Genomic DNA, 24995 nt, shown 5'->3' on the forward strand with positions numbered 1-24995 from the left:
TGATTGCATCAATGAATGAATGAAATTAACAATATTATTTCGGAAAACTCTATGAGGAAGAATTTTTAAACATACTACCAATTTGTAATAGAAATAGATAAGCACTGAGAAAACTCATGACATATGTATTAAATTCTTATATTTAGATTATTTCTACTGATCCAACTATGCCAGCAGAAGGTAATATTAACATTTTGGTTAAATAAGCACTTATTAAATGATTATATGTGTCAGAGAGTGTACTCACCATATAGTGACAATACTTATTATACTTATTTAAAAAAATTTTTAAGTGTATTTTAATATTTGCCCCTAACAATTTGTTTGAGGAGTCATTTGCAAGCCATATATATATGAAACAACTATAGAGTAACCAAGTATTAGAAATTAGAAGTGAGAGAAAGTTCGTTTTTTATAAGAATCAGTCTAGAACTGTTTTTTTTTTTTTTCAAGTAATGGCTCTTTAATTGGGCTTTTAAAAGTATGATTTAGATTTATGGAGGAAAATGGAGAAAGTTTCTAAAGTGGAATAAAGAGAAATATATGAGCATAAAACATCTCCATCATTTACAAACAATCTGAGTATTATTTTGGCACTGTCATGGTCAAAATCAGAAGAAATCCCAATTTAGAAGCTGAAGGTAAAACGGTAAATTATGTGTGACTTAGGAGAACTGATATAAAAAATAAAAATCTTTAGAGAAAATGGTCTTTAAATGATTAGTTAGTCAGCACAAGTGAAGACAGAATTTGTGGAAATTATAAAGTAGAATCTGGCAGGTACCTAAATGGAATAATTATATCATCTTCAATAAAGAGTTTGAGGGAAGTTCACAAGGTAACAACCCTAAAAAGGTTCACCTGGAGTTCAGAAGCTATAACAACTTTAATTAATCCCCAGTTGTCTTGTAAGGTGTTGTTAGTTCTGGAAATTTTGAAATGGATCAGAAGAGGGACTTTCTCTAAAGATTCCTTAGGAGGCAGCTCAACATAATGACATTTTTAAGGACTGGTAAAGACGATGATGATATGAGGGGTCTCGGACCATCTTTTTCTCTTGCTCTGTGTCAATGAGGATAAAAAGTTTAAAAAAATGGATTGATGAGTTTATTATGCAAGGTTCAAATTTCAGGACTAGTATTGCAGTTTCCAGGGGAGCTCAATTATTTGAAGTCTTTGGCTTAAGACAAAGTTACATCCTGTGATTAACAACTTTAATTGGACTAAATATTAAATTCTGTCCATGTTCTGATACCCATTTCTTATGTACTCCTCAAAGTCATTAACATTTTCAGAGATCAATCTTCTGAAATTATGTAGATTCACAAGGTTTTACCAACGAATTGACTTTTTCCAATGCCTAAATTTTCAGCAGGAATCTATACCAAACCAAAGCCATAGATGTAGAAAAAAAGTTACTGACATATACCTAGATTGAAATAGTGATATTGCAAATGAAAATCAAAAGACCAATTTTGATCATTGATTCTAATGACAATTTAATTTGGATGTGAAATGTTAAGAAACTATAATTTTTCAGTGTCGAATTTTAACTGCAGGTTGGTATAATAGGCAAAATATCAAAATGGAAGACTTTGCTTTCCTTAAATCATGAATCAGGTGATGAATTCACTAGGAAAATAATCTGTAAATTACAAAGAAATGAACTAGGAGAGAGAATACACAACTCTTTTTGGTATGTAAGTTCCCAAAATTTTCTAGAATGAAAGTCACTTTTTGAGTATCTGTAACAGTCACGGTCTACACCATAAGGAAAAAAGTGACACTCTTACATTAGGATAATTTGAGGAGAATTTAATATGGGAACTATTTTCAGTGACAAAGTACAGGGAAACCACACCCTTGTGCAATGCCCTGGCACTAGGATCCCTGGGGCAAGATGTTTGTCACCAAAATTAGGATTGAAAGGAGATAGAGAAAGTGGTTTGGAGTGGCCTCCTGATAAGAGCTGAGACTTTTGATTCAGAATGGGAGCCATGGCCATCTCACAAAGAGAAAGTTCAGGGAGTTAATGCCCTGACCTCATTCACCTCCCTCCTTCCGGTTTCCCACCTTTGCTCCCATTGGCTTAACCCATTTGGAGGCAGAGGACAAGAAACCTAGTAGATGACATTGTTGTTAGTCATCCCCAGAACAGGCTGGAGGGAAGACTGGAAGTGGGAAGGCAAATGGAAGAGACGCAGCACAACATCCAAAAATTATATCAGACCCCCAACAACTAGTAATTGTATATATTAGTGTCAGGTGCTTGAAGATATAAATAATGAATTGTCATGGAAACAGTAATGCCTTTAAATGAATTTGTATTTTATTAATGAGAAAGCAGCTATGAACTAAAAAAGAAAAGTCAGAATACACAGTGAACATACAAATACACATTTGGTGAAAAAATGGGTTCTTGACTCCCTTGCACAACTTCTTAGCTCCTCAAGGGTCAGAGCCCACACAATGGGAACCACTGGTCTGTTGTTCAGAAGCTACTTAGAACTAATGATTCCTATTAATAACTAACACTAGTTTTGTGCTAGCTGTTGGGCTAATTGTTTAGGCCACTTTGTCTCATTCAATCCTTGCAGTAACATTTGAGGCAGAAAAAAACTGACGCTTGAAAATGTCAAGTGATTTTCCCAAGTTCATTCAAGTAGTAAATGTTGGATTCAGAATCACATCTGATAACTCCAGAGCCTTGGACTTAAAAACTAATAAATAGTGTCTAAAAATCTAAATCAATTCATTGAGTCAACAGATTTCTGTTAATATCTGAACAAGCCACAGAGAATATGCATTTAATTTAATAAGAATGTAGTAAGTTATTTGCATGCTTTTTGAAAGGTTCTGACCAAGGGACGAATTCAAGCAAGAAAAAAATGCAATTTACCTATTAACTATTGTTTGGGGGCTATAAATGTAATGCAAGCCCTTGAATTTGGTACTGAGAGTCTACAGAAACCCTTCTAATGAAAACTTGAGTATAAGTCACTGCAGTTATCCAGTAATTTAATAAAAGATATCATATTAAGTATATAACAGCTTATCCTATTCATTTAAGTGGTACTATTCACTGTAAAATACCTCACCCTCATTTTGTAATTCAATTCTCTTATGTTTCAAACTATAGTCAATGATGAGATTGAATTTACAGGTTATTGGATTTGAGATATTTTCCCACTGTTATTCTACAAGTTAGTTGTATTTTTCATGCCATCCACAGACCTCTGTATGCATGAACAGTGGATTGGGTATTGTCTGGATTTACCTTCAACAAAGCGAGATCCCAGCTCTTGATACATACTTTTTTTTTTTTTTTGTCGTCATCTGGAATACTTATCTTAGGCATCTAGGATACTTGCTATTGGTTTTAGGAAAGGAACAATGTGTTTTCTCAAATTATCCATTATATATTTATTGTATTTGTTGATTTTTTTATTCCTGAGGGTTAATTCTGATAACTAAACTACTTGCCTAAGTAGTCAATTCGTATTTAAAAATATGCAATAAATATTATACCTTTTATAAGACTTCAATAAGAAAAGCTAGAAAAACCATTTTCCCTAGTCATTTGAATGAAAATCTTCCAAGAAAACTTAAGGAAGTGTCCCAGTTAGTAACTGAAACCTGTATAATCATTTATCAAGATCAAGATATGTCAGTATATCCGTCATTTCTTCTCAGCAGATTACTTTAGAACTGGAGACACCCCTCAAAAGGAAACAGGAAAGTACTGGACAAACCATATAAAATCAAAGCTTCAGAAATGGAAACTATTAGATCATCTTAGATTTGAAGAGCCCAATGTGCTGTAAAAAGCCTAGTATTAAGGCCACTTAAAGAGCCTAAGGTGAAGTTTTGGCTTCAATGGTCGTTAAAGATACTTGGCTCCACCAAAAGAAAAAACTTATGTAACAGATAGTTATAGACATATTTAGGGGCCATAAATGTTCACGAGTGTGTCTAATTGTCAAGGTGTAACAATAAGGAGTGGTGGAGACTGTGGCAAACTGGAAAGTGTGTGCTTTGTTGAAAGCAAAGTTTAGGATACCGTGGCCATATTGTTCATGTAGAGTAAAGGGCCCAGGGAAGCTGAATCTTTTTTTCCTTGAAGAAAACCTGCTTTCCAGTTGTTATTGCTGCATAACAAACCATCCCAAAACTAAGTGGTATAAAATAACCATCTTTATGCTGCTCTCTTATACTTGAGGATTTTGTGTATCAGGAATTCTAACAAAGCACAACAGGGGTGGCTTGTTTCTTCTCCCATGTCTGGAGCCTTAGCAAGAGGGCTCAAAAGTTAAGGATAACTCAACGGCTGAGGTGTGGAATCATCTGGAGATTCTTCTCTCACCTATCTGGCAGTTGATGCTGGAAGTCAGCTGATACCTAAACTGGGGCTTCTGCTTGGAATGCACATGTAGTACTCCATGTTGCTTAGGCTTCCTCACAGCATGGCAGCTGGGAGCACCAGATATGAGTATCCCAAAGAACAAAACAGAAGCTTCATTGCCTTTCACCGCTCAGCCTCAGTCTGTTAGGTATAAGCAAGTTACAAGTCCAGCCAAATCCAAGAGAAGGGTATTAGCCCTCACCCCTCACTGGGGAACCAGCATGGTTCAAGGATGGAAAATTGTACTGTGAATGTTTTTGGAACATATTAACTTGCCACATCAGTTTTTCAGTGCAGTACCCTGATTTTTAGATGTTGGCAACTAATTTTTGAAAGTTAAACACTCTAGAGCTTAAACCAAATATATCTGTAGGTAGCCATAGTCACTGTTTTCTAAATTCTGTTCTACACATAAGCAAGATAGAGATGAAGCCGGTATCCAGAAAATGCTTCCAAGGACATGGAATTAAGGAGTCCTTCAAAATAATTATTTGAGGGTACTCTATGGTCTGTGAAGGATGTCCTAAAATCCAGGAGTGGACTGCTTGGAGACAATTAGAGGAGAAGACAGACATGCAAATAAACACAGAACAAGTGATGAGCACTGTGCTAGAAGGATGTGCCAGAAGTTATGCGAGAACAAAGGAGGCCATCGAGTGGAGGGTTATGAGAAAGTACCAGGAGCTTTCTTAAGAGCTGATGCCAGCTGTGATTTAACTGGGAAATAAAATTTAGCCAGGCAAAGATATGTACGAAGACAAAGAAATGAGAATATAAAATTCATTACTAAAGAACCACATGTTCTTCAGGTGAGTCCAATTATAAGATACTTACGAGTGGTAGGACACTTAGCTGAAATGATAGGAAAGAGACAGGAAGGCCTGGATGTGGCACTCCAGTATAAGAAAAGAATGATTTTTGGATAGTGTTTGAGCTTCTCATCATATCTACAAGTTGGTAAAGCCAAATTTGTCTTTGGTGAAAATTATGTCACCTTTTTTTTTTTTTTTTTGCATCAACCAGATTTGCTCATTTGAGCTCAGCAAGTTCTCTCTATTCATTGCTATTCCATCCTTTTTCTGAATAATCTGTCTGTGCTTCCATTGCTTTCTTCTGTTTCTAAATCAGTTTGCACTTAAAAAAATCTCCAGGCCTTCCTTTTTGCAGCTGAACACTGGAAATGAGAGAAGGGGCATATTTTTCTTGAAACACCTGTGGTCAAGATGGAAAATATGGACTTTGTAATCTTTAAATTGTAGAGTGGGAAAAAAAACCAAAAAACCCAAAGCATGACACTTTAGCTCCTGGGAGTACCTCAGAAAAGGGAACAGAATCTACCTCAAATGCATATGGAATAGAGCCAAAATAAGATAGAGATATCAGTAATTCTCCATAATTAGATTTCCCTTTATAACAACCTCGGCATCCTATTTTACTGTTTCATTAAGATTATTATTTATTAAGGGCCTGCTATTTTCTAGGTGCTAGAAGGAGAATAGTGACCTCTATGACACATTTAAGTACAGGATCACAATTCTATCGTTACAATACTGTGGACCAGATGTTTCATATTCAGAATTGCTTATGTTTTATAAGGGCAGTACAATGCATATGTTATATATTGCATCTGGGCCAAAAATATATATTAATATTATTGCACTGAAATAAATGACTAACTATAGTAGGCAGGACATAAATAGCTATAAATAGTTTATCACTTTAGGTCAGAATTTTGTTGCCTAATGATCTCAAACACCCAATTTAAGAAAAAAAAATTTTGGTTTCAGAGTTTTTGAATTTAGAATTCAAGTATAAATAACTGTGGGTTTGTATTATATAATATTCAGTAAGACTGAATTATAGAAGATGTGTGAAAGAAGCAAGAGAGGAGTCTGAAGGGCTAGTCTGGGAACACGTGACCATTTCTAAAGGAAGTAAGTTTCTAATAAAAATAATAGCCATAATACAGAGGCCTATATTAGATACTTTATAACATGATCATATGAGGCAGATAGTTTTATTTTCATATTACAAATAAAGAAACTAGGTTTAGAATGTTTACTTTGCCCAGGACTAGACGAAGTTTGAACTGATTCCTGTCCAGTTCCAAAGACTAGGCACTTTGTACTAATAACATATTGCTTCCCAAACACTTCATTTTGTTTTTTAACACCTCAGCTTATTAGGAAACTCTAAAGCTGAAGTAATATCTTCTTCCCTATAATCTCCATTTATATACATTGATCAATAATCAGCTTGTGCATGGGAGACTCTGGACTCTGAGAAACAAACTGAGGGCTTCAGAGGGGAGGGGGGTGGGGGAATGGGATAGGCTGGTGATGGGTAGTAAGGAGGGCACGTATTGCATGGTGCACTGGGTGTTATACGCAACTAATGAATCATCGAACCTTGCATCAGAAACCAGGGATGTACTGTATGGTGACTAATATAATGTAATAAAAAAACATTAAAAAAAATAATCAGCTTGTGAAGCTACACATAATAAATCTAGTTTCGTTCCACAAATCAGCTTTTCTTTATGAAGATAATGTCCCTCTATCAATATCCAGAATGTGATAGAGTGCATTCTTGGCTACAATTCTTCATCCTCACCCCCACGTTCGCACCCTTTGCTGTGTTATTGTTCAGTATCTCACAAAAAAGGCAGTTTGTTTTCCTCACTCCTCACTATCACATAGCTTGCTTTGACTAATAGAATCACGGCACGTCTTAAGCCTACACATTCAGAGGACTCTGTGTTTCCCGCTTGCTCTCTTGCTGTTGCCATGACAAGAGCTCATTTAGGTAGCTGTGGTGCCCTTAGCCCGTAACGAACACATGGGCAGTCTAAACCTCAAGGCCAACCCCCATTTTGTCCAAGCTTGTAACAGAGCCCCCAGTGATCCTAGCCTAGATTAGCAAACCTCTAGCCTAACAAAAACATGTGACTTAAAGAATTGTCTCATATTGTATGATATTAATATTTTGTGATTTATTGTTAAGCAGCGTTACTGTACCAGTAACAAGCCAGTGTCCAGGATCAGTGCCCACATAGACATGGTTTTCCTCAATAGTTCTTGGATCATCATGATTCCCATTTCACTAATTACTCTAGTTGCTTTCTCATAAAACCACTCCAGTCGTCCAAGTGTCCATCGTAAAGTATAGCACAATGATCCTGAGGCACATTATATCAGATGAGAGTTGACTGGTGCAAAGACGCAGCATTATTACATCTTGTGTAATAATGCTTCTTACTTTACAGTACTTCAACATCATCCTACCATGTGGTTTCCTTTGTTTGTTCATTTTGAAGATTTTATTTATTTGAGAGAGAGAGAAACATAGATTGTGAGAGAGAGCACGAATAGGGAGGAGAGGGAGAAGCAGACTCCTCACTGAGCAGGGAGCTCGATGCAGGGCTCCATCCCAGGACCCTGTGATTGTGACCTGAGCAGAAGGCAGATGCTTAACCAACTGAGCCACCCAGACACCCTTACCGTGTGGTTCTATTAAGTGGCCATGTCACATTATTGGGGTTTATTGAATTTGTTTTCAACTGAAAACCTAGGTTCTTCCTAAATAAACTTCTGTCAAGCCAGTTCTAACACCATCCTGCATCTTTGCAATTGATTTTTTTTAACCTAAATGCAGAAATGTACATTTATCTCTGTGACATTTCACCTTGTTGTTTAAGCCTTCTATTGTCGATTTGGAGCTACTTTTTTGAATACTAATTCTTTTTTTTTCTTTTTTTTTTTAAGATTTTATTTATTTATTTGACAGAGATAGAGACAGCCAGCGAGAGAGGGAACACAAGCAGGGGGAGTGGGAGAGGAAGAAGCAGGCTCATAGCGGAGGAGCCTGATGTGGGGCTCGATCCCATAACGCCGGGATCACGCCCTGAGCCGAAGGCAGACGCTTAACCGCTGTGCCACCCAGGCGCCCCTTGAATACTAATTCTTAAAATCAGAATAGTAGTTACACTTCTTAGCATATCTTACATTTGGTGACTAACATAATATAATAAAAAACATTAAAATAAAAAAATAATAAATTTTTAAAAATCTTATATTTCTTTCAAAAAAATTTTTTTTAGAAAAACAGAGTACCAAGGACATAGCTCAGTAGCAACCTTTAAATTGACATTGACCACTAATTAAAATTCTGAGAACAGTTGTAAACATAGCCACAAATCTACTTGGCTGTACTGTCAGGCAGCTTGGAAATTATTCTCAAAGAAATTAGGTAGTATTTTAAAGCTCCTCATTCATTTACTGAACAAGCATTCACTGAATGTCACTATTCTGCACCTACATATTCAAAGCAAATAAGGCAGAGCCTGGACGTTGATTTATTCACAATTAGTACAGGTTTTTGGGTGTGTTTTTGTCGTCACTGTTGTTTGTTTGTTTTACAAAATATGATCCTGGACTTCTGCATAAGAAACACCTGCAAATGAAATTATAGATCTTGGGACATGTGCTGCGGCCAGGTGATTTAGAATCTGAAGAATGGGGGCTCAGGAATCTGTATTTTTGGCACAGTATCCTTGTGATCATTAGGCACACTAGCTACTGAGAGCCGTTATGCTAGAGGAAGAGACAGATTTTAAAGAACATTCTGGAATAATGAGAGCATTCTACATGAAGATGTCAACAAGGTCTTACAGAAGGCAAGTGCGAAGGGGTAACACCTTACCTGGTAATGCTTTAATAATTTAGCCAACCATTGAGCTGGATCCCAAAAGGATAATGGATATCTTCTTAGGTGAAGAAATAGAGGAAGTTCCATCTAGATAGAAGGATGCCATGGTAAGAGGCATAGGGTCATGTAAGGATTCATGAATTGGGAGACATTCTATTATGTCGGGGTGTAGGGTTTGGTAATAGGGGAGTGATAGGGAAAGGCGGAGTAGGTCATTAGAATGTAGATAGAAAAGGGACTTGTAGGCCATACTAAGGAATTAGCATTCACAGTCTGAGGATTAGAGAAACATGGAAATACACAATTACAATTCAGTTCATAGCATGCCACAATGGTGGTATACAGAGACACAGCCTCACCTGATTTATGTTGTATTTTGAGAGTTTTTGAAAGAATGTGGCTTTGTTTCCTCACATAAAGAAAAGAACTTATCAAAACAGAATCACTGGTATTAATTCGTATATTCTTTCCCCAGACTTTGTTTTATTTATTTAAATTTCCAAAGTCTGCTGCATGAAAACAATCCTTTAATAAGTAAAAAGTGGTTCTGGAACATTATGCAATAGAGGTAAGATTCCATTTATGTTCGAGTGGGGAAGAATATAAATCACCATTAACACATAACCACAGTGCAGCTTGCACCAATGAATTCAGTCTCAAAGTCAACTAGATTAGAGTATTGAAATAATTAGAAATTATACTGATGTTTACAGTCTGAAATCTTACTGATACTCATGAATTGTGATTCAGCCAAAAAGATAATGTGCATACAGTTGGAACTATGTCCATTTCAAACCAGGGTTCAATAGCTTCTGTGTTCTTGTACCAAAAGCATGTAGCAGTTCATTTAATAATGTCATGTATCACTGAGCCTAATTAATCAGTCAGTTGAAGGTCTTATTTATAGAAAATAATTGCTATGTTCTAATGATAATTCCATGCAATAAAACAGAAGATTAATGTTTTTGTTATAAAATTGCTCACCCTTCATTTATGTAATAAGGGTCAAAGTAAGCAAAAAAATACAAGCCAAATTGGAAACAAATAAAGAGTGTCTACAAAAGGAGACCATTTTCAGAAATGTACGTGCAGTGTTGAATCCAGACCAGCAAAAATATATCTAAATGTATTTCTCTCTCATTTGGAACATGAGTTGCACTCTCAAAACACCCATTTTCTATAGAGTAGATCATTGCAAAGTTGATCATAATTCTACACTAGATGCCTTATATAGATATCTATCTTGATCATTAATCTATGAGCAGAACAAATATGTCACTTCCCTCATGAATAATCAGCCTGTATTTCATCCTGTGAACATTAAATACCATCAGCTGAAACTTAAGAGGGCATGTATGGTTATTTCATGTTCCAGAGTATTTCAAGAAGATGAAATCTCTTTCAGTATTGCAACCTTTATGAATATGAAAAAGAGGAGTTTATGTCTATGACTTTATTGATTGGACAATTACCCGTTATTAATATTTACTGAGCACCTGCTATGTACTGGACACTTATCATGGAGCTGTCAAGGGTTATCTCATTAATACTTGAGGTAAATATTATTACTGCCATATTAAAGGTGAAGAAACTGGAGTTCAGAGAGATTAAATGATTTGTCCAAGATGACACACTCAATGAAAATGGAAAATAGCACCTCTCAATGTTAAGTTCAAATACTTCTCTTTCTATATTCTGTGTATCATTTTTAGAATACTGATATTCCTCCAAATGGATCAGGGAATGGACTGTGGGCTTTTTCTGACTCATAATGAGCTACCTTTGAGTGAGAGACTTACATCTTTGACTTCTCAAAACAAATTGGCCAGGATAACTGCAGAGGGTTATTATGTTATCTCTCTCTCTCTCTCTCTCTCTCCATTCATCCATCTATGTTTAGTGTATTTAGTTTACTAGTTAATTTTGGAAGACACAAATCTGTATTCTATTTATACACAAATATGGCCACTCTATAACACAAGCCTTTTTGTGTAGCACCATTGGTTGAACAGAATGAATGAATGAATGAATGAATGAATGAATGAATGAATTTCAAAAATATTTTAAAACTATTCATGCAAGCTTGATGGAATTCCAAAGATACTTTAAAAATATATATGTATCTAAAGCATCGATCTTTTCCCTTATTAGAACTCTGAAAACTGCTGATATCAGAGCAGGGAAAAGGGTATTTGTATTTTAGTTGAAACACGTACACGTAAAAAGGAATGTATTTCATGTAATATTTTTAAGCACACACACACACACACAATGATCAACATATTTCAAAGTTTAAAAATATTTTAGGGTCACCTGGGTGGCTCAGTTGGTTAAGTGTCTGATTCTTTATCTCAGCTCAGGTCTTAATCTCAGGGTCATGAGTTGAAGCCCTGTGTTGGGCTCCATGCTGAGTGTGAAGCCTAGTTAAAAAAAAAAGTGTGTATATACATATATATATATATATGTATATACCCATCCTCTGGGTATATATATATATATATATATATATATATATATATATATATGTATATATACACACACATTTTTAAAGAGAATTTCATTTCTTTAAAATTTGTTTTGATTATTTCTGTATTAGGAATGTATAAGTTATGCAGTTGAGTTTGTTTCATATGGTTTCTTTTTATACCAAGTTTTTATTTACTGATGAGTGCAATGATAGCGAATTCCCAAAAAAGCAAATGATCATATATGTGAGCACTAATTTCTAGTATCACAAAGATTAGCTCATATGTTTTAATTCTCCAATTATCCTCAGAATAAAGGCCAATTTCTAAATGGAAAAATTCTTGAAGGAAAAATGAAATGTGTAAGATATGAACACATAATGGTGCTTAAGTAATTTAAGCTATACATTCTACATATTTAAATCTCTTATTAATTCCAGTGGTACTGGTATTTGTTATTTTAATCTCTAAGCATGAGATTAAGAATTTTAAACTTTACATAGGTGGATTCACTCACTCATAATTAGCAGTTATAGTATATGTTTTCTTTCCTATGCTTTTTCCTTATGACTGGATATATCATAATTGTGTTTTATATTTATCTGTTTTAATAATAATAATTCAGAGTATTTCATTTCTAAACCCTTGAAATTAATTGGCAGCAGCCCAGTAAATATTATGAGTCTTCAGTTGTATCTACTGTAGTATTACTCACAGCAGTGGATTCAGAGACCACAACTCATTTGTACAATTTAAAATTCAAGTATATTTGGTTGCTTTCCAAAATGTAATAGTGTGTTGCAATCATAATCTACATGCTAGGTTTACAGCTTTGTAAGTAGCACTTTCTGGAACTTTGTGAAATTTAACAGAAGGATCTGATCACCATATAAGTGGATATAAAAATAAAGAACTACCAATTTGCAATTTGAGGATGGGAGCTGGGCTGAAAACTTACCTTTACTTGACAACTATTTCTGGAACTACAGCATAAATGCACCACATAACAAGGTTTCAGTGTAAATGCTTAAGAGAGCAAATTTTAAGAGTGTTTACTTAAGTGCTAAAAATAGTTGGGAGGGGCCCCTGGGTGGCGCAGTCGGGTAAGTGTCCGACTCTTGATTTACACTCTAGTCATGATCTCAGGGTTGTGAGAGCGAGCACTGTGTCTGGCTCCACACTGGGTATGAAGCCTGCTTAAGGTTCTCTCCCTCTTCCTCTGCCCCTTCCCCCACCCTGCTCACACGGTCTCTCTCTCTAAAAATTAAAAAATTTGTAATTATAAATAATAAATCCTTCATATCAATACATTAATCAAGTCCCTTTATCCCTTCTTCTAAAATCTTATTTTGTAGTTTTTACTTTTCTTCAATTCAGAAAATAATGAATGAAGCTTTAGTTAAAATACATCCTCATCTATTTGTCCAGCTTCATAGACACGAATCTTCAGGTTACTCAAGAATCAAAAAAAGGCTGAAATGAAAGACAGCATAGCATAAGCTAAATGCAGCTGCAACGTATGGATGTGGGAGTGTTAATCTTTGGAGGACCACAGCAAGCCGTGGTGTATTCGTAAAGTGTTTCATTATCTCCGGTAATTTTTATATCCCACCAAAAGATTATGCAAAAATTAAGCAAAGTGTGGATTTTTTTAAAAAATTTCATCCTCTATTTTTTTTTCCCACTTATACTGGTCTGACTGGTTTGATTATATGAACACTTCTTAGAGATCAGTGTTCTCATTTATATTATGGCTAGTATCTCTTTATAACAACTGAATGTCCAAAATATTTCCTTTACAAGCTTGGCTAGACTCAGTGACTCCTTGAGCTAGTCTGCTCCACCATCCGTGTGGCTTCTCCTGCCACATGAACATGAACACCAACCACTAGATTGTGAAACACTAGAGAAGCTAAGTGTTATGTCACAGGTGCTGGGAAAACAGCTTGATTATGGTGACGATATTATTTGGTTTCCTGGAATCCACATTTCATCCTAATTTTTTCTGTTGTGTTCACTGCCATTTCATTAGTTGTCTCAATGAACTGCTATCAGTCTGTTTAGGGTAAACTACCCCTCTACCTATCCAAAAAGAACTAGAATTTTCCATCTCTGATTTTTTTCTAGTTTTACAAATGACCATTAATAAATTAATCTGATATTTTCCTGCCTCTTTACTCCACTTATTTATATATTATTTTTCCCAAATATTTATTAGTGTCTACAGTCTTGATATCAAAAAGCCAAAATGTTGTGGAGAATTTTACTAATAATTAGATATTCTTTAATGAGTCATTGCAGCTAACATGTTATATCTTGATTTTATATATGTGCCAGTTCCTAGGAAAATTTCATCTGCTATAACCACCAGAGTAATTAAGTTCCAAATCACCAATAATTGTCATTTTAATTAACACTTCCACAATTGTCACAATGTGTTTAGATACCTTGATAGCTATATTTTCTAAATATAAGATGGGATAACAGTGAACCGAAAATTAAATAACCAGTTTGTGTTTATACTGAGTTCATTTGTCCACTTTTACTCACATTTCAACATTATTAAACAACAGATAAGTGAAACTAACATAATGAAATAGTAGCTTTCTGAAATACTGGCATGAAAAGCATAGAGCCAACACTAGAGTCTACTTTCTCTAGCCAAATCATGTACGTTTTTAAAATTGAAAAATAATATGACAAAGTGTAAAAATCACAGATGAACTGGTCAGTTACATGGTTTTTAAACTTTTAATGTGGATTTCATTCATATGAGAAAATAAAAGTGTTTCATTTTTCACTGCTCCCATTGCTGTCAATATAACTAGACGTCCCTTCTGGAGCACATACAAAGTTTTATAAAGATATTTATAGCAGAATGTTCTAAATTATTCATGGTCAAACACAATCATGTTTTCTTGAATTATTTTGTTCAATCAGTTATTCATTGAACAAATATTTACTGGATGTCTGTTCATCTTTAAGGGGTTGCTTTCATTGCCAACTGTATTATGGGTTATGGCTTCCTTAGTAAGGATATCCATAATTCAGTGGCCCAAATAAGAGAAAAGTTTATCTCCCTCACATACAATAAACATGGGCAAGTAGGTGGGCTCTGCACCATGACACCATTTAGGGATCCAGGCTAGTGGAATGCTATCTGTCTTAGTTTAGACTGCTATAACAGAATACCATACATGGGGTGACTTACAAAACAGAAATTTATTTCCTACAGTCCTGGAGGCTGGAAGTCCCAGGCCAGGATACCAGCATTGTTGGGTTTTGGTGAGAACCATCTTCTGAGTTGCAGACTTCTGTTCTCTTGTATCCTCACGTGGTAGTAAAAGAATAAGAGAGCTCTCTGGGGTCCCCTTTTTAAGGGCACTAATCTTATTCATAAGGGCTCCACCCTCATGATCTAATTACTTCCCAAAGGCCCCACCTCCTAATACCATCACATGGCGGGTTAAGATTTCAACATATGAATTTGGAGAGACAAAAAGATTTAGTTCACCACACCATCACTGGCTCCAGTCATTCACACTTCCAGCCAGTTACATAAAGGTTGAAAAGAAGTAGAGGACAAAGGACTTTACTTTTATGCAGATCATTAAAAAAATTTTATACATCATTCTGTACCTGCCCATCCTCAAATATAAGGGAGATTAGTAAATGTAGTCCTGAGGTTCTCAGTCTCTCTTATGGAAGAAAAGACAAATGGATTTTGGAGGGGAACAACTAGAAGTCTTCCCTGTCCAACCCTCTAGTCATACAAATGTAAGTGAATACCCCTCTTCTCATTAAAACAAAGATGCCTACCTTCTACCCAAGAGAGAAAATCCAAGTTCAATTCCAATTACTGCAACCAGCTCAAAATCCAGAATCTCAGGGAAATATACAGACCTATACATTAGGTCTTGATTCTTTGAAGTCCGATAACCTATAAAATGATAAATAGATTATCTTTCCTGCTCTCAACTTTCTTCCCCATACAAAATACCCAATATAAAGCAGTGGAAAAGAAACGGAATCACCATAATAGAAACTTTTGTTGGGAAACACTGAAGGCTCCATAGGCAGTAAAAATTGTAAAATCCTGACAAGCAAAGACACCTAAACAACAACACTGAAATAATATTTTGGTTAGTGCATCTGGCAACCTTGGTTTTTCTTTTATGGAGGTTACCAGATTTACTAGAAGGTTCTTCTTTATCCTAATCGATAAATGGTCTTATCCATAGCCACACCTGAATTGAGTCAAATATAACATGCCCTCATTAGTGACTTCAAAATTTTACAGCGTGCTTCCTGATTGTACATGTTCAGGGACCTGAGGATTGTTTTCAGGATCATATAGGGCAGTAAACTCTAATGGGAAGAGATGAGGGCATTTTTGAGCAGTACTCATTATCTCTTCCTATTGGAATACAGAAATGGCTGACGTCTCTAATCCTGTTAAGCCCCAAACTTCTGAACATTCTCTCCTTTTAAATCACAGAACTGACACAGAAATCAGGCAGAGATGATTTCTCTTAGCAAAGTTCTATTCACTTTTGTTTCTTCTGGAAAAATGACCCATTCTTCTTTAAGCTCGTGACTTTTGTAAACCTTTCTAAAAGCAGCAGGATTATGAACAGCTGAGCTTGGTTCAGCTTTCTCCTGCAGTGTCAAAATACATGCAGACCTATAGCCTACTGTTCCAAGTTTTCACGGGCAATGGCGTAACAAGGCTTATTAGCTTTCTACCTTCCTGTATTTTTTTCCTTGCAGTCTCTACTCTCCCACGAAGCTAATGCCCAATATTTGGGGATTTTAATGGCAGTTCTACACTTCTACATACTCATTTCTTTGTTAGACCAAATTGTTGTAACGGAGAGATTCAACGTTCAGTGGCTCAAACAAGATTTAAAAATAAACAACCTCTCACAATAGTCCCCGAGGTCGGCTGTCATTTACAGTAAGTCGGCTCCCACATGATCATTTACAGACGGAAGCTCCTCCCACGTTGCAGTCCCTGACTTCCTAACATGGCAGCTGCCAGATCATCACCTGGAGTGCATTCTACCACCTGAGGGGGTAAGAGTGCACAAGCCCAAGGTGAGGAGCTTGTCATTCAATCGGAAATAACCTCCACGTTACCATCCTCACATGCGTGCACATCCCGTGCTTCCTGTCTTAGGCACAGGGCACACCTAGTTGTAAGGAGAGCTGAGGAATGTATTCATTCATGGTGCAGCTGTTTGTCCACGCAAAATGTTTTCCTATGGAAGAAATGAGAAGGACAAGCAAAGGTATGGACCCTGACAGAGTCCATTATGATAATTATCTATTATTTTGCATTATCCATTATTTTACAAATGTCTTATATGTCCTACTTTGCCCTTTTCAGAGTAGCTGAAACTTAAAACTCCCTCTTGGTGTGTATGTATCATTTATGACCCACAATAACTGCAGTTACTTTGTCATGGGCTCTCTCACTACTTTCTTCTTCCTGTCTTCATTAATTAAAATTAAAATTGAAATCCAGTGAGAAACATCGTTATGCCACTAGATAGCGTTTAGAGCTAGTAGTCTTCATACAGCACTTTGGGAAACATAAGCAGGCTTTTTCAGGGATAAATGTTTGATTGTGACAAAGGAAGAGAGAAGCTGCTGTCAATGTCCTTATTTTCTCCTCATCCCTCTAGATGGGAATGCTGCTTATTAAATCATATTCTCATGACTGCCATTTCTTGATCATCCAGGGAATCAATGTAACAGCTCTCAGGAATTTGCTACATATCAATGAGGGTTTCAATTAGGTTATATCACTTCTATGAAGCTAAGGATGTGAAAGAAGAGATAAACATCCAGCAGTAGTCAATGGCCTTAGACTTCTATAGTCCCAGAGATGGGAAGAAAAACATATTATCATGCATTTTTCCTAGATAATCAGTGTATAAACATTCTGAGCAAGGAAGGCTGGGCTCAGTAATCTTTTTTTTTTTTTAATTTTTCCTAACTACTTTACACTAAAATTGAATTAGTGCATTATCAGTTGCCTCCCAGAAAGATAAAGAGGGCCAAACTTCTCTGTCTTTTTCACCTCTAATGCATAGACTTGTATTTTCTTTTTTGCTTCTCTTTCCTTACTGTCAGTGAAATCTGAAGTGTTTAATATAATGAGACCTATGGGATTTCCCTGAGGGATGATAACAACCACAGAATTTTAGGCCTTTGTGTCTTTTCTTTCAACCTAACCCTTTGGTATCTATGACCCACCCTCAGTCCTTATACAGTTTGGTACTTGATATTAAGCCATTTTTTGCCACACTTTATGTGCTTAAAAGAAATTAGTAATCTTGACATAACTTACAAATTTATTATATATGTAATATATAAATCAGAAATTAAGATTCAAGCAGAAGACATAAAATGAAGGAGTTTATCTGAGGGAAAATATAGTGTCTCATAAATTGTCAATGTGAATATATTAATATAAATAGTTAATATTTATTCTAAAGTCATCTCAGAAGTAACTGGAATGGTTGAAGGAGCAGGAAGTGGTCAACTGTGTTAAATGGTGCTAATGTAAAATGAGGACCACGTCTTGACCACTAGATTTGAAATGTCAAGGTACTGACAAGAGCTGTGTCACTGGAGACAACAGCCTGAATGGACTGTCTCCAAAAGCATATATATAGAAGGAGAGGCAGTGAAAAGAGTGAACAGTTGCCTCTTTTCAAGAAATTTTGTGGAAAGGGGCAGAGAAAGGGATAATCATTAGAAGGAGATGTGGGTGTGAGGGAGGACTTTTTGGGGATGAGAGATACATGAAATGTGTGGATGCTAATGAGAATGGTGCCTTAAAGGTAAAAACTGTTGGTGTAGGACAGAGTGATGAGAATCGTAGCGAGGGAAGACTTGAAGCAACTTGAGTAAGAATTGGAGGAAAGACACCTTTTTGTCAGTTACTGAAATAGGGAGGCATCTAGCAAAATATTAAGTAAAAATAAATCGCTTATCTATTTGAGAAGGGCATGGACATGCTGTGGGAGTCTAGAGGGGACTAGAGGGGAGTATAAATATAATTTCAGTGTTTGGAAGTGAAGATGAAATGGATGTATATTTCTTAAGGTAACATAACAGCATTAAAAGCCATACACAACTGACCAGATTGTCATCTTATATAGCACTTTTCCTTGGAAATAGATCTTCATAACTTCCCTCTTGACAAATTTTGAAGTATTATACTTGTGTTTTAAGGGAAATTTGATTTATAAAATTGGAGGTTAGAGATAAAGAAGTTCTGAGGTGGCATGAGAAAATCACAGCACTCCTTGTCAATAACCTGTATTTTTCTTCCTGAATATTTTTTTAGGATTGTGTTTGATGCCTAGAGGTTCTCGGGATATTACTTTAGCACACATTTTGCTTTCAAATTCCATATGAGTTTCTGGGTTGACTCCTCCTGCTTACAGTAGCATTGATTGCTGTCTACATCTGTTGCAGTGTCCCTGAGTACTATGACTACGGTCATGGAGTAAGTGAGGATGCCTATGACAGCTACGGTAAGACCTTTTCTTTACTAAATCTGTGAAATCAGAACATCCATCAGTCACTGACAACTCAGAAATTACTTCTATCTTTCTACGCCCGGTTTTTACAGAAGTCCAGACTGAATTGATTTATGTAATTCCAGGGTGAGATCTGACATACAAGAGCCAGTGCCAGAAAACTGGACAGATCAATTTTGATCAAAATTTCAAAAGCAATTAATCACAATCATAGATCCTTTTCAACGGCAACAGTGAGCATTTTGAACAGTGTCTTACATGTTCCACTGCGTCCATTGTCTGACGCATTGATTTGACAACAATGCTGTGTCTTTCCTGCTGTCACAAAGATCATTAGAGTAATACACAGTTAAAATATTTTAAAATGTTTAAAGGCCAAAATTGTGGCTTTCACGTTATTTTCTTATAGCTCGTAGAAGTGCCATATAATGCTTGGCATAAGAATTAATAGTCAAATAGCACTTCAGTCTATAAAATTAATTTCAAAAATAACACTGTTTGATTAAAATACCATTTAAAATTAATTGTAATTCAATTCAGTAAGATTTATTGAGTATCTGTGACATAATCATATAGTATATCACTTCTGAAGGATAGTTTTTCGTTCCTTAAAATACATATGCAGTGTCACTGGTTGACCACCTTGAAAAATAACACTCATTTAAATGTTTTCGGTCCCCAATTTTTATTGAAATAATATGAAAGCCACTCCGCTTCTCTTTATGGGAAGCAGTAGAAGAGATCATGAATGTTGCCTGTGTGTTCAGGGCTCCACATTATGCAGGTATGGTGCTTCATAAGGATGGAGAAGGGAAGGTCCAGACCTCGGGAGGAAAGGAGGATGTGCACCCTCCTTGAAACTAGAGTTACCTAATCGACTCACTTCTCCGGGTGGAATATTATGAGGCCAAACTCAGAAACAGGAGTAGAAAAATAAACCGTCCCCACAGTGATTGCCATTCCTTAAGCTGCTTACTTACATATATCTTCTCATTTATTTTTTATGATAAATTGAACTACTATTTTTTTTAAAGATTTTATTTATTTGATAGAGAGAGAGACAGCCAGTGAGAGAGGGAACACAAGCAGGGGAAGCAGGAGAGGAAGAAGAAGGCTTCCAGCGGAGCATGGAGCCCGGAGCATGGAGCCCGATGCTGGGCTCGATCCCAGGAACCTGGGATCACGCCCTGAGCCGAAAGCAGACGCTTAATGACTGAGCCACCCAGGCGCCCCATGAACTACTACGTGTTTTTATCTCCATTTTATAATGAGGAAACTCAACAACAGAGATTAAGTCAATATGAGAGTACAGCTGTGGGACGCAGCTTCTGTTTTTATCGTCTAATCAATGGTTGGAATGTTATTAGTTGCTGCGACTACACATGAGGCACCTACCTATTATGGCTCTGTACTAAGCAATTTATAATGAGGATTAGAGATTACGGAAATAATCCTCATTAAACATTCTATGTATATCTACATAATCGGATCCCCACTGGAATCATACAGGGTACACACTCATATTGTCATCAGCACTTTACAAATAAGGAACTGAGGCTCAGAGCCATAAATAACTTGCCCGAGCTAAACACTTAGCAAATGACAGAGCAAGAATGAATTCAAGCATGTCCAATTCTGTCGCTGGGAGCGGGGGCAGAGTTCGCTGGACCTAGCGAGAAAGAACAGGATCTGGTTCTTTAAACCCAAGTTTATTTTAAAGGAAGGATGTTGAGCTTAGTGAGATTTCTCTAAATCCTGCCAGCTGCTCTCCCACTAATCTAAGAGGAGGAAGGTCTTCTAGAGTATTTTCCAGGGAAAAATAAAGAATTGACCCAAAATGAGCACTAGGCTAACTCCCTCAGACCCCAACTTCTCCAGCACCAATCACATGAACATGACTCCCTGCTGTGAGAGACAGGGATATTCTCCAAAATAACCAAGACATATTCTCAGAAATTATTTCACAGAAAAAATAAGTGATGGACAAGTTCCCACAGGTCTGGCTCAGTTGCTGCAGCATTCTCTTGGCGCAATGAGTAAATCCGCATTGTTCCAAGCATATTCTTAATCAAATAGGAATCAAGGGGTACATGGGTGGCTCAGTGGGTTAAGCGTCTGCCTTTGGCTCAGGTCAAGCCCGCATCGGGTTCCCTGTTCATTGGGGAGCTTGCTTCTCCCTCTCTCTCTGCCCCTCCCCCTGTTCATGCTTCTCTCTCCCCCTCTCTCTCTCAAATAAATAAATAAAATCTTAAAAAAAAGAACAAATAGGAATCAAGCCACATGCCTTATATGATTACTTGGGATGATAGGTAAATAAGACACAACATGGGCCTTTCTTTAATTCATTCAACTGTGTGCATATAGGTATTTACAGGCTGTAGGAATTTGATGGTGCACATGATAGACATTTTCTCTCCCAGGTTCCTACTGTCTATTGTTGAGAAACTTATGGCTACATACAAAAGACTGTGCCAGATTATAAACCATGGGATACCAGAGAAGGTCAGAGAACATTACTCACATAACAAATATTTATTTAATGGCTAACATGTGCAAGCCACTGTTCTCAATCCTGGAGATACTGTGGTGAACAATTTCTTGAAACACATTACTACTTATAAATCACTTTTTTAAAACTGGGATTTTCATTTGCAAAATATGGTCATTGGTTTTTACACCTGGCACAACAACTTGAGGAAAATCACCCTTATGAGCTTAACTTTATGGAATTACATGTACTAAAATCACTGGATCATATCTGACTGTGTAGCTGGTAATAAGAGATGAGTTTTCTGTTTTTAATTACTTTTTTAAATGTTATTACCATGTAAGGTAATAAGGAAAAGTGTGTGAATATAAACTATGGCTGTTCAGATCTTATAACGGACATGCAAGGACCATGGTCAAGAAAGCAGTGTCTACCTCTCTGACCCATGGGTCTTACATGATTCTTTCTTGGTTCTTTGATTCCTTCGCTGCAGCAAAGTCTAGAGACAAACAACCCCTTTTATTTTAAAAGCTACACCTGCCCGTAAGCACTAGATTTCATTCTGGGTCAAATTACCAATAAGCACTTCTCAGCACCCAGAAATAGTTGACAAATTATTTTTAATAAAGTAATGAGGAAAATGTCTAGACAGAGTAAGAAAGATATTAAGTAGGAATTTTTACATAATAACTTTTTTTTTTTACCTATTTTATTAACTAAAATGTCAGCCAAATTGGCCATATCCTTAGTGGAAAGATTAGATACATATACATGGCTAAAAATAGACTGGTCTTTAGGGCCATGCTCTTTTCTTTGGCCACTAGGATTTGTTGCCATTTTCTGACATTATTGAGCAAGCATTAATTCAAGAATACGCTTCACATTCAAGGTGTTTTATTCTTTGTTTGAAAATGTTGATATGTCAACAGTCTATGCATTCTAATTTAGGAAGCCCTTCTGGATTTTCATGTCAGAAGGATAATTGTTCAGGACAGAGTGTATTGATTCGTTTCATTGGGGTCAGAAGTGATATTCCAGGGGCTGAAGCGAAGAAATCGAACTTATGTGTTGCAACCTTTTTTCATGGTGTAGATCTCATAGAAAATAATGTGTGCAGCACAGTGGGTTGAGGGAGAAGTTGCTCACAAGCCACAATTCTAGCAGCCCAACGTCCATCCCACTGCCCATGACCCTCTCGGTTCACTGTGACCCATCTGTGGTACACATGTGGCCACAGAATGGGGATCAGGGACTGTGAACAAAGGCAACTATGTTTTAAATGATGTGCATGTGAAATTGATTTTATTTTTTTAGATTTCTTTTTTTTTTTCTTTTTGCCACAGTGTTTAGGAATCTAAGTAGATACGTAGGCCTGATTCACCTAAAAATATAAGTTATTTTTTTCTTATTCTAAAAATAATACACATCCATTTTAGAAAATTCATTTTGAAAAAGAAGGAAATTTAAATCATCCTGAATTATGCTACTATATGTATTCATTCTTTACTTTTTGTTATATATTTTGCCAATGTTTTATCCATCATGATACACATTATATTTAAAAAGAGAACACAATGTAGACTGCTTTATAAAAGTTCCCTTAAGATTTTCCTATCATTAGGTAAAGGTTTTCTTCTTCAGTTCTTAATCATTACAATTATACCTTGACAAAATGCAGAATTTAATATATTTTCACATGTGCTATCAGAATTAACCACTAATATGATCAGATGAAGAGGGATACTCCCTTTGTATAACCAGGAAATAAAATACTTGTGGTCAATCCACACAGTAATGAGATTTAAATTTTGAGATTTGTCAGAGTGAGTGCTCAGCATCATCATCTTGAAATCTAATTAACAATCAATATGCATTGTATACACTCAGATTTTGGTATCAGGTTATTATGGAGAGGGAACTTAAAGCACAGGCTTTGTGCTGATAGGCTGCCCACCCTATCATATGCAAATGAACATGTCATAAAATTTAAATATGCATGTGGAGCAGTTGAGGACCTACTCATCTCAAATATAGATGGATTGATGTTTTTTTCATTAATTTTCTATACCTCACATAGTAACTAGTATACTAACTAGCATCCACTTGTAGCTTACCTTTAATGAACTGTGTACAATCTTTTAAATCAATAACATTTAAACCTTGCATCTCCACTTATTTGCTCAATTCCATTCTAAATTAGTAACTCCTCTCTGTTACATTTTGGTTGTATCCTGGGTACAGGTACTAAATCTCAATGGGATGACTGTATTTTTTATAAAATAAATAGTCCCAATTCTCAGTTTCCTGTCAACAACCCAGATTTGGAGAGTAAGTGAAGAGGCTCCCCATCAGCTGCCTCTCCTGCTCAGGATGGTGGAAAGAACTGTGGGGCAAACAGGTATTGGGAAAGGAAGAAAGAATGCTCTTCAGGATAATTGGGTCCTGCATTTGAAAGACTCATGGATGGAATCTCTCTTTTAGGATTCCTTTAGAAATGGTTTGAAGTAAAGCACCAGAAGTAAAAATCCAATCGTTCAGTGTGATGCCTCACTCTGAATCTTCATACATTGTGTTTTGTGTATCACTAGGTTAAAACTGTATTTGTCTTTTTCAGGCCCATAATTCATGTTAAAGTGACAGATATGTTGACTTCAAAGAAAATCATGCATCCTTCTGGGCGTCATCCCCATTAGATTATTCAAGATATTTGCATACAATTTAATATTAAAGATTAAACTATTTTTTTCTTGAAGCATTATAAATACAAAATTTTAAATATTAAATCCTTTACATAAATGCTAGTACTAAAATACAACATAAGTACATTATTTATTATATTTAATATATTAATATTGATTAAACATTTCATTGATCTTTAATTATTATTAAGTTAAGATTTAAATTTTAAGTTTCCAATAACTTGAATTTATTTTTGGAACATGAACATTGGACTTACAGGAATCCAAATCAGTTTCTTCATTTTTAAAATATTTCCTAATTTATCAGAGTCATTATAATTGTTTTGGGTAAGTCTGAATAGCTCATAATTCAATAAGGGTGCATTTTAAATATAGTGCATAGATCAGCTGGGCTAAGCAATGCTTCACAGAGGAAACACCCTCTAAATTCTCTGAGACTGACGGCTAAGAATGGACGGCAATATTCTCTTCTCAGAGAAAAGAACTGTTTATTAAAATGTATTTAATGTACGAACCAAAGAGCTAATTATGCATCCATTCTTTAGTGGCATTTAAGATGACAGCTGTGTGGAAGCAAGGAGGATAATATTAATACACTGTCTTGAAATGAATGAAAGCAAAAAGAATTCTGTGCCATATCCTAGGGCATTTGAGTGCCTCACTTCAAGACGACTGCAG

General features: G+C 36.0%; 1 protein-coding gene across 2 annotated transcripts in view; it reads left to right on the plus strand.

The window, feature by feature from the left end:
- Positions 1 to 24995, plus strand: part of KHDRBS2 (KH RNA binding domain containing, signal transduction associated 2) — a 541301-nt gene that overhangs the window by 501540 nt on the left and 14766 nt on the right. For both annotated transcript variants that reach the window (XM_045803086.2, XM_087856979.1), the window contains exon 8: positions 19066 to 19124. In XM_045803086.2, coding sequence (XP_045659042.1) covers positions 19066 to 19124 — 59 coding nt within the window. The remainder of the gene's footprint in view (positions 1 to 19065; positions 19125 to 24995) is intronic.

The sequence above is a fragment of the Ursus americanus genome, chromosome 29 (assembly GCF_024610735.1).
Source record: "Ursus americanus isolate L20-20 chromosome 29, mUrsAme1.1.p, whole genome shotgun sequence".
NCBI lineage: Eukaryota > Metazoa > Chordata > Mammalia > Carnivora > Ursidae > Ursus > Ursus americanus.